General features: G+C 38.6%; 1 protein-coding gene across 7 annotated transcripts in view; it reads left to right on the top strand.

The window, feature by feature from the left end:
• Positions 1-14496, top strand: part of SREK1 (splicing regulatory glutamic acid and lysine rich protein 1) — a 41290-nt gene extending 26794 nt beyond the window's left edge. For 6 of the 7 annotated variants that reach the window (XM_075446921.1, XM_075446922.1, XM_075446927.1 and 3 more), the window contains 4 exons: positions 2038-2595; positions 7536-7631; positions 8100-8229; positions 9006-14496. In XM_075446921.1, the coding sequence (XP_075303036.1) occupies positions 2038-2595; positions 7536-7631; positions 8100-8229; positions 9006-9158 (937 nt within the window). In that variant the 3' untranslated portion in view covers positions 9159-14496. The remainder of the gene's footprint in view (positions 1-2037; positions 2596-7535; positions 7632-8099; positions 8230-9005) is intronic. The other variant, XR_012766606.1, reaches the window with a different exon arrangement.
• Positions 14497-17299: the final 2803 nt, after the last annotated feature.

Below are 17299 nucleotides of genomic sequence, written 5' to 3'. Positions count from 1 at the left end.
CTTTAATTGCCAGACTTTAAGCAATAGATTAGGAATGTTCTGTGTGGCAACCCACAAAATGTGGATCATGCTTGTTCGATCTGTATCTGTTGAGAAGGTTGGATTTAGGCTGAACTTGATCCCTCATTCTAAGAACAAGTATAAAGTTTTTGTGCACAAGCTTTTATTTTTGCCTTTGGCTATCTCATATTGACCGCACACTGCTGTGGGCACAAATGCATGTGTCTGTTATATGGCATATTTGCATTTCAGGATCAAATATATCTATATTTCATGTAGTCTATTGATTTTTAGGTCTGATCGTGTAATTATTGAACTGTGAAATTCCAATAAGAGAAGAACGTAATTTTCTGAGGGATGAATAGTGAATATTCACAAAACAAAAGTGCCTATGAATGTAGCTTCACAAATAGAAGTCTCGGTATTCTGCTTTGTGTTTAATCTTTGTAATTCCCCTGATTCGTTTAAAAAGTGCTTCATATTTAGGTTGTGCAGTTGCCTCTTGTTTCTTGAGGGAAGAAGCTCTGTGGGAAAGAGAACTGCAGGTCTGTGGACCTCAGTGGAAACAGGAGTAGGCTGTGTAGCTAGCAGGGCTTTGTGTATGGATCCTTTAGATTCTCTCCTGCTGTTGTCTGGAGCTTCTTGAGATATCTGCTCACTGGAAGAGGCATGTCCAATGAAATCTCTGTGATAAATTAACTGAAAGACACTTCTTGGGTCGTTGTGACCTCCTTGCTATTGCAGGGATTGCGTGCTGTTTTTCGTCTTCGTGATCTTACATTCCTTCTCTGAGACTCCTGAAGAGATATTTGCCAAAACCTCATGGCAACCAGAGTTGTCAGGTCACAGACCATACAACAGCATTATTTATTAACAGCATTAGTATTTATTAGCCTACTATTTATTAGCAGTTGGCAAGAAGATACAGCCAGACACTTCTTCCACTGAAGAAAGATGGAGGCTGTGCTTAGGACCTTGCATGTGTGAAGGAGTCTCTCTGAGAATCTTTAAAAATCCTAGAGTAGGTACCAATACCAGTAGACACAGCAATTTCTCTCAGTCTGGTTCTCTTGGACATGTAAAGGCCTGCTAATCAGCTTCTCCTCTTGTGCTTTCTCCTTTTCTCTCTCTGAACAATGGTTCATTTTCATATGTCCTAGAGGCAGGTCTAGGAGTCATATGTCTCTCTGGTAGAAAGGAAAGGTGGAATCTCGCACTTATGAATAATCTTACAACAAAATGTAATCTTCCAGCCAAAGCTGTGACCTAATCAATTTTTGTTTGGCTTGATAACTAGAACATCAGTTGTAATTTTCCTCGCTGTGTGTTCTATGAGCATGTCCAAAAGAAGAAGCTGACTTGTTCTGTTATCCATGCTTCTGTTTTTACTGTATGAAAATTTTTTCAATAATTTTTGTATTCTTAATGGCATTACAGGTGATTGAATTGTCTTGGTTGAGTTTTGACCTTACATTTGCCTTTTGAGAGAATTTGTTTAGTGAAATTTTATCACTGTTTTTTTATTTCTGTGTCTTAACTGTTGTTGAACTTCCAAGCAGTTCCAGGATATCTGTGTGAGAGAACACTGTAAAGACTTCTGTCAGTCAGCTGTCGTTATTCATGTGGGGGTGATTAATGTGCAGTCTGTTTTATGTGACAGACTTTTAGTAAGAGTGAATTTACAGATTGTGGAGTTTGTCTAACTGCTGACAAAATGCAGAAAATTTCTGTATATGTAATAACTGTGAGGTGAAGAGACATATTCTCTCAAAGTGTAGTAACATTGCTCTGAATATCGCAGTTTGATTTGATTTTAGCCTCCCCTTCTTCAATTTGGTTTCCAAATTTGTCCTAGCTATATAACCTTTCCCTCATGATGAGCAGGAGTGGGAAATTGAAATCTTGAATAATTACTACTTTTCAACAGAGATGCACGCACTCTTTATCTTAAGCAATTAACGTATGCTAAAGAGTTAGTTGTAATTTTAACTGGAAATTCAAAGATGAATTAATGGATTTGTGTTTGACTTTTCACAGGGACAAGAAAAAAGACAAAGAAAAGGTCAAGGAAAAAGAAAAGGCCAAAGAAAAGGAGAAGGAGAGAGACCGAGACAAGGAGAAGGAGAAAGACCGAGACAGAGACAAAGACAGGGAACGAGAGCGAGATAAAGACAGGAACAGGGAGAAGGACAAGGAGAGAGATAAAGAGCGAAACAAAGATCGAGAGAGAGTCAGAGATAAAGACAGGGATAGGGACAGGGACAAGGACAAAGATAGGGACAGGGACAAGGACAGGGAAAAGGAGAAAGATAAGGAGAAGGAAAAAGAGAGGGAAGAGGTAGATCAGAACAAGGAAAAAGATGATCTTGAGAAAGAAGGAGAGAAGGACAGGGAGAAGATTAAAGACAAGGAGAGAGATAAGGAAAAAGGAGGGGACAAAGAGAAGGACAGAGACAAAGAAAAGGAAAAAGATGGGGAGAAGGAGAAGGAGCGAGAAAGAGAAAAAGAGAGAGATGATAAAAAGAAGAAAGATAAGAGATCCAGAACACCCCCAAGAAGCTATAGCTCTTCAAGAAGATCTCGTAGCTCCAGCAGGTTTGTTTAGAATTTTTTGATGCTTTTTTTGACTTGCCAGTTCAGTGGAGCACCATCCTAGTTTTTATGTATCAATATCACCATGTCTCTTACTAATTAGATTTGTATTATTTCCGCTTCGTAGTAAAATCTATTACAAAGAGCTCTGTATAATGCCTGATAGAACATAGTTTCTTGTTGGGCTGCTGGTTCTTGCTTTTCACATAACCATATAGTATAGTCCTTGAGGACAGTAAGTAGATGATTCTTGTGCTATTTCTCTGTGTTGGAGCCATCCGAAAATTCTGATAAAGCAAAATCACACATCATTTTTGTCGTGATGAAAGTTTGAGTCGCTGTTGCATGTTCCTTGGTTGCTTAAATACTGTACAGAGTTGGTCTGTAGATCATACGAACAGTTGGGTGATAGTACCTGCCACCCTTCAGCTGGATGGCTGAACAGCAGGAAGCAAGCAAGTCACTAGGCTGGCTGACCAGTGGCAAGATGGATGTGTCTCAGCTGGAAGATGAGGATACCTTGTTTAGCTGGTTACATTGCGAGGTAAAAGTTAAAAAGTAATATTACTTAATGATACTGATGGTAAACAGGGGAGCATTCAAGTTAATGTAGCTGTTGGTTTTGCCTCTGAGGGAGGCTAAACTAGGTGGAAGTCTGGATAAATCCAGTACAGCAAAGGGAGGCTGTGAGAATGAGTATAAGCTCTGCAAGTGGACTAACTCAGGCATATTCTGAAAGCATTGCAGCTAACTTATGTTCAGAAGCTTTCGTGGAAAAAGTCCTTTCTGAATACCTCAGGAATTAGGGAGTTCAATAATATCACTTGTCAAATTTAGATACCAAATTTTATCTGTTACCTTGAGAGAATGAAATGCTGAATGAATTCAGAAAAGTTCTACATATTATAATCATTTCACTGAGTAAAAGCAAAATTCCCATGTCCGCAAAATTCAGCAGTTCATGATTCGTACAAGGCAGAAAAGCGTGTAATGTTTTCTGAACATTCTGTTTACGTTATATGAAATGTTCGTATTGTTTTTGAGGTTTACAGGCAAAATACTGTGGCTTCTTTAAGCATGTGCAGTTCCCTACTTTAATGCACTTTTAGCATTATTTCATGGGTTGGAGACCTACACAGAGTAAAGGTAGTTCTGCCAGCTTCAAAAACATAGCTTTTTTTTGTCTGTAGGCCTCAGGACTGTTGAATCAGATAGGTATAGAAAAAAGATTTAAGATTTTGACAATGTGTAGCTTATATAAGAGCCTTGGTGGAAGACCCAGTTCCTAATGTCAAATAGCAAGTGTAGTTAGCTGGAGGTTACCAAAAATTCATACTCTGGTTTGCAACAATTGTGCTCCCCTTGAAGAATCTTGCTATTAAAGGAAACGCCATGGAAGGCTCAAATGCCATGTAGATGGGCAAAGAATTCTAGTGCAAATTAGTGCATCTCTTCTAGTGGACTCACAGTACAAAACCCTACTTTGATATGAAGTGGATTTTTTTTTTTTATACAGATGTTACTAAACAAAGACAATGCTCTTCTGAAGGTAGAGGATGAGAGAAATACACTTTCTAGTATGGATTTACAATTCTTTCTTCAGGTATAGCATTATCCTTAGAGTATCATTACTGGGGCCAGTACTGTTAAACATCTTCATCAGTGGCCTAGACAGTGGGACAGAGTGCACCCTTGGCAAGTTTGCAGACAATACAAGACAATGCAGAACTGGAGGGAGAGGCTGCTACACCAGAGGAATGTGCTGCCATTTGGAGAAACCTTGACAGACAGGAAAAATGGGCTGAAAGGCGTCTCATGGAGACGAACAAAGAGAAAGGCCAGGTCCTGCATCCAACTCATTTGCACCAGTACAGTGTGGGGGCTGGCTGGTTGGAAGGCTGGCTGGCAGAAAAGGACCTGGGCGTCCTTGTAGCCAAGAAGGCCAGCAGTATGCTGAGCCACATTAGGCAGTGTTGTGAGCAGGTCAAGGAAGGTTATTCTTCCCCTCTCCACAGCAGTGGGGAGGCCACATCTGGAATCCTGTGTCTGTTTCTGAGCTCCTCATTACAAGAGGCACAGAGACTTGTGGGAGTGAGTCCAGTGAAGGGCCACAAAACTGATAAAGGGCTTGGAGCATCTGTCGTACAGGGAGAGACTGAGGAAGCTGGGATTGTTTAGCCTGGAGAACAGAAGGCTGAAGAGGCATCTTATCAAAGCATATCAACACCTGATGGAGAGTGTGATGAAGACAGAGCTAGACTTCTCAGTGGGGGCAAGAGACAGGCTGAGAGGCCGTATGCACATATTGACATATGGGAAATAAAGGCTTTTTTTCTAGTATTTAAACTGTATTTGTTCTGGGCAGACTAGAACCAGTTACCCTGAGAGATTGTGGAGTCTTCATCCATATAGGTATTAAAAATCTGACTGAATGTGGCCCTGACTAGCCTGCTCTAGTTGACCCTGTTTTAAGATGCAGGAGGGAGAGGTTGGACTAGGTGGTCTCCTAAGGTCTTTTCCAACCTTAGTAATTCTGTTACTCTGTGAAAAGCAACTGTGAATAGGTTGGGCTAAAGAGTCCCAGTTAGCTTACATTTAGGAGTACCTGTTTACTTTGGTGATTGACGATGTCTAGTTCAAATGGTTACAAACCTTTCTGGAGAAGATTATGCAACAAACTGGTATTTCAGCTGCCTGGTTTTACAGTGCAGCACTGAGTTTAGACTGCTGATCCTCTACCTGACGAATGTAAAATATTGGACAAATAGTCATCTTTTTGGAGAAAAGGTGAATGTGGAATTAGGACATACAGGACCTTCTAAGAAGTAGGTGGCAACTGGCCTTGCTTTACTGACAGATAGCATACAAGTACTGGAAATCAGATGGCTGTTCTTTCCTAGCTGAAGGAAGAGACACAGAGCAGAGGAAGAGGAGGAGCTGGCTCCTTTTCCAACAGACATCTACAGGCTAGCAGAGGAGATAGGTACAGAATGTTAGTTCTGTGTATGATTAAGAGACACAGGATCACTATCAAAGTATTCATACTTGGCTTTTCTTAAATTTTGCTCTATTAGTATGGCTTAAGAGCATTAAGAAGCTGCACAAAAATCTTTGTATAGACAAATGTAATAGAAATGGGCACAAATACTGTCAACCACAGTTGTAGTTCTTCAACTTGAAATATGAAAAGGAGAAACTGAAAATTAGATTTAATGAATAATCAGTTTCTAGTTTAAACACAGTTACTACAGCACTTTGTTACTCACAGATATGTATGCTAGAAAGCAAAACAAAGAGGGGATGTACTCAATGTAGCCTAAGTGGGAGCACTGTCAGGCCACTTTATACTTTTGTTTACCAAAGATCGAATCAAACTTAAGAGCTTGCTGAACAAAATGGTTACAAAATTCTGTCCTGTGCAGCTTCAGGAGGTCATGGTAGATGATATTGTCAGAGTATTGATCCAGATAGTGATACTAGGCATATCTTAATATATCCTTTTGTAATTTATCTCATAACTGTTGATTTCTTGGCTTTTTAAAATATTGAAGATACAAATATTCACACCTAATGGTGTGACTTGCAAAAGCTGGTATTTGTAAGTGTAGCTTCTGTGCCGTATCTTGAAATGACCTCTCAATTAGTTTTTAACTTCCCTGTTTTAATTTGATGGTTCTTCCTGTCCTCTTTTTCTGTTCTATGAAGAGGTGGTAGGAAAAAATCATCTTACTTGACAGAGATAGGTTCCACATTTATGTTGAATGAAGCTTTACTGGCTCAGTTTTTGCTTTATTTTACATGTGCCTCATTATGTTTGCAAGCAGTTATTTAATGTTTTGTTCTGTTCAAGATCAGACTCCATAATAGCAACTTAAGCAAATTCCAATATCTATGTAAAACAGCTGTTCTGTAAAATACTGTGAATTCTTCAGTGTGTTACAGAATGATAACATTCGGTTTCCTGAGCAAAGACTACTAGGAAAACAATAGATACTAACTTACTAATTCTGATTTTGACAGGAGCTGGAGCTTCATTTTACACTGTTTGCTTCTAAACCAATAGGAATGCTAGCTCATGTATTTAGGAATTAAACTTTAGTCAGGCTGAACTGAAAATACGGTGATTTTCAGGTTGTAGTGTTAAGTTTTGAAGTTCGTATTGCTCATTATGCCTTTTGCTTTAATATGGGGCTCTTCATTCAACTGGATTCTTTTCCTGACTGAAAAAACTCTTCCTTAATGCAGGATTAGTGAATTCAGTGTGTTTCCATTGTTATCAGTGCCCTGGTTTCAGCTGACATAGAGTTAATTTTCACAAGAAGCTGGGGGGGGACACAGCCAGGATAGCTGACCCAAACTGGCAAATGGGGTATTTGATACTGTATGACATCATGCTTGGTGTATAAATTGGGAGAGTTGGCGGGGAGGGGCAGGGATTGCTGCTTGGGAGTGGGCTGGGTGATGAGTAATTGCGATGTGCATCACTCACTTTGTATGTTCTTGTATTAGTGTTACAATTTTCCTCTTCCTTTGCTGTCCTATTAAACTATCTTTATCTCAACCCGTGAGTTTTACCTTTTTCTTCTGATTCTTCTCCCCATCCCACCAGGGAGGGGAGGAGTGAGCAAGTGGCCATGTGGTACTTTGTTGCTGGCTGGGGCTAAACCATGGCAATCAGGTATAAGTACAAGCATGTGAGGATAATAAAAAAAAAAAAATCTGAAAGGGCATAATCTTTTTTCTCCCCTTTCCCACCAAACTGAAACGCATGAATTTTTTTTTTGCTTTGTGCAGTTTGTGTATTGTTGGTGATACATAATGTTAGATTCAGGGATATTTACTTAGCTGTTGTGTCAGATCATTTTAAAAGCTTTCTGTTTTTTTCCAGTTCCTGAGTTGATTATTTCTATTCTTTGATGATCTTGAATTTTTTGGTCCTGTAGAGAAAGGCGTAAAAGGAAGAGTAGAAGTCCCTCCAAGTCTCCTAAAACGTCCAAAACCACAAAAAGAAAGTCTTCACGAACTCCTTCTCCGAGAAGGTCAGTTTGATATAAAAATAGAAGTTAAAAGAGCAGTAAGGGAGGAAGAATTTACAGTGTTTTCATTGTTTTACTGCCTGTGCACCGATCATCTCAGATGATTTCAGTTGGTCTGTATGATTCAGTTTTAATTTGAAACAAAACCAAAATAAAAAACTTTATGTGGATTTGAGCTTTGGTATGCTTTCAACTAGAAAGTTTCAAATCTGTCAACAATGCAAATTTGCAAAGCCCTTCACTGGGTGCAGGTTGATTTGGTTTTCTCTTTGCAAATACCATGCATACTGAGCACATGCATTCTTTAGCTCTCTTCAGTCAGAAAGTCTCCTTGTCTTTATGAAGAGGTTTTTGTTACGGTTTGAGTTTTTTTGGAAAACCCACAGAGGAAAGTTAAATTTGCAGTGAAGTGGTTTGAAGGTTGTTGGTGTTCGATCAAACTCTGATTTGAGTAAAAATTTTCTTAAACAGAAACAAGAAAGAAAAAAAAAGAGAAAGAGATACAAATAATGAAAGAAGAGAACGCTCCACCTCCAAGAAAAAAAGTAGTAAGGAAAAAGAGGGAAAGGAGAAATCTGAGAAAAGCACCACTACTTTGAAGGTAAGCTGTGTGACCAAGTGACGTGGTGGTAGGGGAGACGTTATTAAAATTCTCTCCCTTCTTTTTCTTTCTTTTCCCTCCCTTCTTTTTCTCTTGTTTTACTTACCAAATTATTACCATTTGAGTTTAGCTTTTGCAGGTTGGAGACCTACAGTTGGTGTTGGTGGGCCAGTTTGCTAACTCTCTGTGTTTGAACTTTACTGGACCTACAGGAGATTGTGTGAATAGGTTACAGAAACACTTCGTTTTGGTTTCTCTTTCCTGTTCTGTGCTGTATGATAGGACTTGGATGGCTGCCTATCTGTATGAGCACCAGGAAGCAGACTGTGTAAAAAGGAGCAGCGTTCAGAGACAGGTTGGCTCTCTTAAAATGCATCAGATACCTGACAAAAAAATGAAAGAAAAAGTTTAATGCTATTTGATTTAGAAAGTAATGATGAAATCTTAATTTCTGGAGCTGTTTCTCATAGGTTCCATGATGCTGCTTGTTCTGCTTTTCTGAATATTGATGATAAAGACCGTTGACTTTGTGGCAGTGATTTCTTGGATGACGGGTTCTTATGACTGCCTAACTTTAGCCAGTTGAAAAGGAAACTGTTTTTTTAAAAAAAAAAAAGCAAAAAAGAAAAAGGAGCTGACACCTCTATTCCTCTGTTCTAAAAAAGTCAAGATAAGCATGTACAAACTGAGACGATAGAAATGCTAAGAGTTGGTTGGAAGTCATATCTATAATGCTAAGAATATTATTTTTTGTAAAATAATTTTATCTTTGGTAGGACAAAGATCACACTAAAGAGGATCAGAATTCAGAAACTGACAAGGAAGTAGACAACAGAGATACGCAAAGGACAGATGAAGTCAAACTACAACAGAATGGGAACTGTCAACCAAATGAAGAAAACCTCTCAATTAAAATGGAAGAGGTTTAAAGCAAAGAATGGACCTCTGATTCAACTAAGGAATGAAATCCAAAGCTTTATATTTCCCAGAATGAGGAAGAAAATGTCAAAGCAATCAACCTTAACGTGTTGATAGTACTAGTAGCTCTTCCAGTTCTTGTGATAGCTTTGCTGTCTTCTTGCTGTAAAGCAAGAATGCACGGACCAGTAGTTATACCATGAAAAGGCAGATGCCATCAGAACTATTCATCTCTGAAAATCCATGCGTTTTCATGATGGCTGTACTTATTTGTAAAATGATTTATGTTAAGTTTTGCCATAAGCTGTTACAAATAAGTAGAAACTGAAAGATGTAAACCTGTACTACCACAAAAAAGCTGAAGACATGCATTGAACATTGTTTAAAATACTGCTTGTTGATGCATTTTGTATGGTTTTACCTTGTGGGTTAAAAAAATCCACCAAAACGTCAATGTGTACTGTTTGATGTGCTTGGAAATGGTGCATAAATATACACACTTTCTTTTGTTGTAAATGACAACTGTAGGGAAATATTTTTTTAAACACAGTTTAAAACACAGTTTTATCGTTCTTATGTTAAATATCCACTGACTAGTATGTTTTTCATTTGCTCACTGCTTAAGATTCTAGGGTTTTATGATTTAACAGAATTTCTTACTAATATCCCTGAAATTAATGTTACTTTTAAAGTATTTGAACAATGCATGCTACTTTTCTGTTCCTAAAAGGAACATTGCCTTGTTATAGATAATAGGTTAGCTTACTGGTTTATTCTGGGGTTGTTTTTGTTTTGTTGTTTTCTTTTGTCCTTCCAGAAGTGAGCGCATCTGTATGATATCAGAACTTACAGCTTTGTTTTGAGCCGTACTGCAGTGTGTCTGTTCAGCTGCAAATAGTACAGGTGCCATTATGAAAATAATTTTTTCTTATTTGTTTAAAAAATACGGGAGCACAAGCAGAAGCTTTAGTGCCTTCTTGAAATGTGGTATTTTCTAGAAATGTGTATGTGCTATTACTCATTTTCAGCTAAATCTTACATGATCTCTATTGCTATTTTGCCACCACCATACTGTAGACAAGAATGCAAGTGATTTGTCAGAACGGTTGTTTGATTCACTTGTTAAAATTCTAAAGCTCCATTTTTACTTTTATTTTTTGTCTTTAGAACACATTTATAGATGAAAGCAAAGATGCAATTTGGGGACCACCACTGTACAAAAGCAGTAGCTGAATACGAAGCATTTTCTGATCACCTGCATCAAAGACAGCCCTTTAGACATTTAATCTACATTTGGATGGCCTTAATTGTTACCTCTCCATCATCTTCTGTGATACCTGTTGGGTGATATAAAAGGAATTGTATGCAAAGAAGGGGGGGATAAATAATTTTGGGGAAAAAGTTGTAATTTACATAGGAGTTATATGGTAGAGATTCTTTTTTCGTTCTTTGGGGAGAAGCATGTAAGAACAGAATGACAAAGCAAATATTTTTGTCAAGATAGAAACATGGCTTGTGTTCTCTGAACTAGTTTAATCAGTTACATGATATTTCTTAAGAGTCATACCTTTGAAACTTACTGATACCTAAAATCAAGTAGATTATTTTTAATACAACTTAATACAATCAAATGACTTAATTGCCTTACTGCATGGGAAGAGTTATTTCTTTCAGTTAAAAAAACCCTTAACAGCGTATTAGATATTTGCTTTGAATTTGTTTTTCTTTTGCTTTGCATAGTTAATTCTTCTAGAAAAAAGAAAGCATATTACAGGGGATGAAAAATTTACCCAATTCCTAAGGTAATGAAACCCAGTTTGATTGTGAAGCTGCTTAATCACTCTTCATTTTCAGTAGGATTTAATGTTCTTGCCACTGTGTACATTTAAGACTATAGAAAATGCTTTACCATGTAAAGTATAGACAGTCATTTTTGTGATGTTTAAGCCACATGCTGTTGGCTGGTAAACAGCTTAATCTGATAAAAAAAATGACAAATCTGTATGCTTACAGGAGGACTGTGAAGGATTGTGTCTTGCAACAACAGCTGTCTTATTTATGATGTGTAAGTAGCATAGAGCAAAGAGATTGTTTGTATACTTGTTATCTTTGGTACCATTTCACTAATAAAATTAAGTATTTTAGAGGGAAGTTTCTGTGGGTACATACTTATTAAAGGAATATTTTTAGTTGATCTGGTCTTATTCAGACAGCTTCTTTGATTTGAAATGTGGATAGCAGTGAGAAAACACATGTATTATTTATAGTATCTTTGAAAAGTGAAGTTTCTCCTTTGAGATGAATTTGAATTCTTGCAGTGTGTCATGTTTCAGCTGATGCTAGTTTGATTTCTTGAGTTTTGTTATCCTGAAATTGCATACCTCTGTTATATATCAGTTACAGAATATGAAAAGGATTGTGTACAGTAGCTAAGAAACATACCTTTGGAAATCAGTAGTTAAGGATGGCAGCCTTACTAGCCAACTAATCACATGGTAAGTCCGTATGCAGCATGTTGTTATATTGTATGTGAGTTAATGTTTCCTTACAAAAACTTTTTTTAAAAAAGGCAAAAAAAATCCCTAACCAACCAGCTGCCAAACACACGTTTCCTCCCAACCTCAAGTCATATTTTCTTACAAATGCTGTATTTTCTGGTTTTGCTTTGTAAGTACTGTGCAGATCTGTGAGATAGTTACGTTCTGTTTATTCATATTACGTGTTTTACAGTTCCCCTCTTCCTAAAAGCCACTGCTAGAGAACTATTATTCTGTAAAATGCTTATCTCTGCAGAGGGTAGCTCGTTTTTAAACCGGTAGCGTAGCACGGTAATGAAGTTCCTGCTTATTCAAACAGAACTGTGTGCATCATCCGTTACATGTGTCCATGTTCCACTGGAAGTCCATTGCCTTCATCATTAACCGATTTGCATGCTGAGCTGCCATGTATGATTGTTTGGTTTTGCACTTTATAAATGAGATTGAGTGGAGGTTTTGAGAACAGTGTAGTTCATGACAGCTGTATTGTTTTAAATATAATTTTGTTTGAGTCAGCCTTTATTAGAAGATGTTGTGACTCTTAATTGCTCAGAGAAGTGATGATGTGGTGCCATTTTGCTAAGACCATGTAAAGCACATGTGTGTGAGCTGCATTAGTGACCACAGTTACTTCACAACAGTGTTTCTTGGTAACAGGTAGGATGTTTCTTTGAATTTTGAAAGAAGAAGGTAGCAGAAGACAGCTGCTGGTGGATGAAAGAGGATTCCAAGCTCAAAATTGAGGTGTCTGTGACTTAGATTAATTCACTGAAGTCAATAGGTTTACACAGGTGTGAGAGATGAAATTTTGTTTGCAAACACGGATAATAGTATGGTATGTAAAGAATATTGGTTTTCGTATTTCAGAATTAGAACTAAGAGGGGAAAAAAGCACTTCAGTTGGAAACTAGAAACATCTGAAGAATACCTGGGAAATCTTAGAGATGTGGGTCTTGCCTATTAATTAGTCACCTGCTAATTTTTTTGGTGTCAGTTTCAGATAGATACATCTGAACTAGCTTTATGTTAGCTGGCTGACAGCAGCAACCTGTGCACAGCTTGGATGCTGAAATGAGCTATGGCCACTTGAGTGTGTTTGCTGTGAAGAAGGTGAATTCTGTAGCCTGTAGCATGGTTTGCATTGCTTGCTAGTGTTCTCTGGCCCAGTTACGTCTAAGATGATACCTGAAATTATTTTGAAACTCTGCAAATCTGTTTGTTACATGGTAGCTTCTCAGTGTTGCCCTTCACTTGTACTGGTATTTTTATAGTTACTAGATTTAGGGATTTCTGTGATTTTATTTTCGTCTAAGGAAGAGCTAATAAGTAAAGGCTTATTAGCCTTTACTTCATATGATACACATTATTGTATAATTCATACCTGTCCTTATTACTGTGTTATTTTTTTCAGTCTCATGTATGACTCTAGCAAGCAGTAATGCCATGGTGATGTGTGTATCTTTTACTTTTTGGTCTGAAGCATTTCTGCATCACTGCCTTTTTGTTGGCTTGTAATGAAACAAGGTTAGAGTTCATGCATTTTAATTTTGCTAGCCATTCACATAGAAGAAAAAAACCCACACAGAAATCATCTTGAATTTTGTAAATGTTAGTGTGGAAGTTGCATTATAGTGGTAAAACAAGGAAGCTTGAAGATGTGAATTTTAAACAATGACTTGCAAATGGGCATACTGTGGGTCCCATCTGCCACTTGGTGGTACTTTCAGTTTTACAGGAATGGATTATTGCCTTTGGTATTACCATATTTTTAAAAGTGAGAATTGGACTTAATGACACAAATGCTCAGCTCTGTCAGTGGCTAAAATAATGTAAATCAGTAGGTCCTTAGTTCGGAGAGATGGAGTTTTCTCACCAGAGATTGGAGTGTGGACAGTTGAAATTTGTAGATATCGTTAGTATTACTGCCTAAAGAGAATCTAAAACTTGATTTTGTTTGCTAATATGTAAACAGAAAAAGTTTTCGGCCTGTACCTTAGGTTTATTTTTATATGTTGAAAAGTGTAATTAAAATAATATTGAAAATTAAAAGCACTGTATAAAAGGAATTTTTTTTATGTATGAGAAATACACTTTCAATTGTGTTCAGTTTTAAACTTTTTAAAAAATGTCTTTCCATGCAGTGTTTATTTTTATTTCAAATTCAAGAATGCTTCATTTGTAGGTAAGTCCTATTGCAGCATCTGAGCACGTTACTATGGGGGTTTCTCCTGTATTCTCTACAGTGTAAAACAGATTAATAAACTTGTCTGATAATGTGTGGAGGCAGCTACTTTCCCCCTAGTTTGAAGAGACAGAGCTCTAATACTTTGATTCTGTATTGTTGAAGTCAGTGCTATGGTTGAGAAGCTAGCTTTGAACTTCTTCATAATGTTTTCTGAAACCATGAACTTACTATCCAAGAAGACAAAAAAAAATATTTTTTTTTAAATTGTCATGACAGTTCATGTAGTCTTATCAGTATTTTAGGCATATTATCAGGCATTTTTCCCACGAGTTATGATTAATTTGTTATACATGGCACCTATCAAAGCTTGGGTTCAGTTATACCTGGGGAACTTCAGCACTACAGCAGCAAAAATTCTATTTCCCTTCTCTATATTTGGTATTTCTGGTAATAAAGTAGGTCTTATAAGTTTAATAAGCATACAACGAAACTTGTTCTATCTTGGTAGAGTATATTTTTGCATTAATGAAGCAACTATGAAATGGTACAAGTAAAGAAATGTTGAATGCTGCTATTATGTTGTTATTTTTGTAATAGTGTCTCAAAGTTTTAATGATGTCACAAACTCTTCTAAATTTGGGCGAGATACAGCAAGTGGCCGTGAAGCAATTCTATCTTTCTCCCCCCCCCCCCCCCTTATTTTTTAGGCTACTTCTGCCCCAGAGTCAAGTGCTTTGTAACTAAGTCTGTGGGACCAGTGCTGACAAGAATATTACAGGAAAAGTGGTGAGGGGCTAATAGAAGGTATCAGTGTTCTTTAGTTACAGAAGAGGCTTCTGAATCCTCTAACTGAGCAGGGGCTTTTCTTCTCCAGAGAAAACTACCATAGTTCCACCAGGGAGAGCTTGTCCCTTTTAAACAGCAAGTTAATAATTGTGGCTGTATAGAAGTGGGTGTCAAAATTCCATCAGTGGGTTTTTTCGGGTTTTTTTGTTTTTTTTTTAAGTAGGATTGGAAGTTCATGCAGAGCTTTCTGACATGAACAGTACATGTCAATTTACTGACATGGATATTTTCATATTAAAATGCACGGTTTTCAGTGCTGAAGCTTCTCTATTGCTTTGTATAATGTGTAGGAATCTAAATAAACAGATCAAAGATAAAGGATACAAGTTTGAGATGTGCCTCTCAACAGACTTCAGCTTGCTCGGTAGGGATCTTTGTGATTTTTGAGAGCAGTCATGTCTGTAATGAGACTTGTGGCTGGCTATTTAAACTCCTACTTTAGCCAACACATCTGTGGTCTGGATAACTGCATTTCACCATGCTGCGCCTCTGAATGTGAAAGCAAGGAAAAACAGGTCTAAGAAAGATGTCTTATCAATGGTTCAAAATCATGTATTACCCGTTTACATTATATACTACCTAACTTCCTTAAGTAATTACTCACCAAAAAATTGTTTTTAGAGGAGGTGGTTGAAAATTGACCAAAGTCACAGTCTTTTAAAATCAGTTATTTTGTGTGTTTGTGGTGTGTTTTGCCTCCTTGCAGACATGAGTGTCAGTGCTAGTCCTTTGTTAGGTGCGCTGCTTCAGTATCAGACCTGGGGAAGAATGTGCTGTTCCTGTTTTTCTCTCTACAAATCTTACATTTTGTTTTAAAGATAGACCCTAAAGAAAACCTTCAATTTTTATTGAAGTAGTATTTTAAAGAGTTGATTCAGATCGCTGGATTTAGAAGTTCAAAGCAAATGTGTTGGTCCACATGAAATATGAACATCAAACAAAGGTACAATCATCTGATTTTATTGGATTTGTGTATTACTGTGGTGAGGTAACATTTTCTACAGTTGCTGCTCTGCTTTGTTAAATTTTAAGGGGATACTCAATTTTACTAAGACTCATTTAATAAGTCTTCTTAGCTGTTAACTACTTGTCCTTTTACTAGCTTGGCATTTTCCTCACAAGTATTCAATTCTTACGAAACCCGGTCGTCCTGCCTGGTGTTGTCAAGACTAGGTATCTAGTAAGGACTAGACTTGTCTGAACCATGCTGTAGATTATACTAACTGATGTTACAGATCAGCCTCAAGCAAAATGATCAGTATTTCTGAATGAACTGTAATACAGAATAAATAGAAAGATGTTATGAGATGGTATATATTAACCGGGAACAAACATGCAGCACTTTTTGGTTTGTTTTCACAGAATCACAGAATGGTAGGGGTTGGAAGGGACCTCTGTGGGTCATCTAGTCCAACCCTCCTGCCGAAGCAGGGTCACCTACAGTAGGCTGTAGAGGACCGCGTCCAGGCGGGTTTTGAATATCTCCAGAGAAGGAGACTCCACAACCTCCCTGGGCAGCCTGTTCCAGTGCTCCATCACCCTCAGAGGGAAGAAATTCTTCCTCACGTTCGGACGGAACTTCCCGTGCTTCAGTTTGTACCCATTGCCCCTTGTCGTGTCGCTGGGCACCACTGAAAAGAGCTTGGCCCCATCCTCCTGACACCCACCCTTCAGATATTTGTAAGCATTTATTAGGTCCCCTCGCAGCCTTCTCTTCTTCAGGCTGAACAAGCCCAGCTCCCACAGCCTCTCCTTGTAGGAGAGAAGCTCCAGTCCCCTCACCATCCTTGTAGCCCTGCGCTGGACTCTCTCCAGTAGCTCCTCATCTTGCTTGAAGTGGGGAGCCCAGAACTGGATGGAGTACTCCAGATGGGGCCTCACCAGGGCCCATCTGGAGTAGAGGGGAAGGAGAACCTCCCTCAACCTGCTGGCCACACTCCTAATGCACCCCAGAATGCCATTGGCCTTCTTGGCAGCCAGGGCACACTGCTGGCTCATGGTTAACCTGTCGTCCACCAGGACACCCAGGTCCCTCTCCGCAGAGCTGCTCTCCAGCGGGTCCACCCCAAGCCTGTACTGATGCATGGGGTTGTTCCTCCCCAGCTGCAGGACCCTGCACTTGCCTTTGTTGAACCTCATCAGGTTCCTCTCTGCCCAGCTTTCCAGGTTGTCCAGGTCACACTGAATGGCAGCACAGCCTTCTGGTGTATCTACCACTCCTCCCAGTTTGGTGTCATCAGCAAACTTGCTGAGGGTACATTCTAACTCTTCATCCAGGTCGTTGATGAAGAAGTTAAACAAGGCTGGGCCCAGTACTGACCCCTGAGGGACACCACTAGTTACCAGCCTCCAACTAGACTCAGCGCCGCTGACGACAACGCTCTGAGTTCTGCCATTCAGCCAGTTCTCTATCCACTTCACCCATCACTCATCCAGCCCACACTTCCTCAGCTTCCCTAGGAGGATATCATGGGAGACTGTGTCGAAAGCCTTGCTGAAGTCGAGGTAGACAGCATCCACGGCTCTCCCTTCATCTACCCAGCCAGTCATGTCATCGTAGAAAGCTATTAGATTGGTCAGGCAT

Source organism: Opisthocomus hoazin, chromosome Z (genome assembly GCF_030867145.1).
Source record: "Opisthocomus hoazin isolate bOpiHoa1 chromosome Z, bOpiHoa1.hap1, whole genome shotgun sequence".
Lineage (NCBI taxonomy): Eukaryota > Metazoa > Chordata > Aves > Opisthocomiformes > Opisthocomidae > Opisthocomus > Opisthocomus hoazin.
Note: the sequence above shows the minus strand (reverse complement) of the source record. Positions and strands in the feature narration are given on the sequence as shown.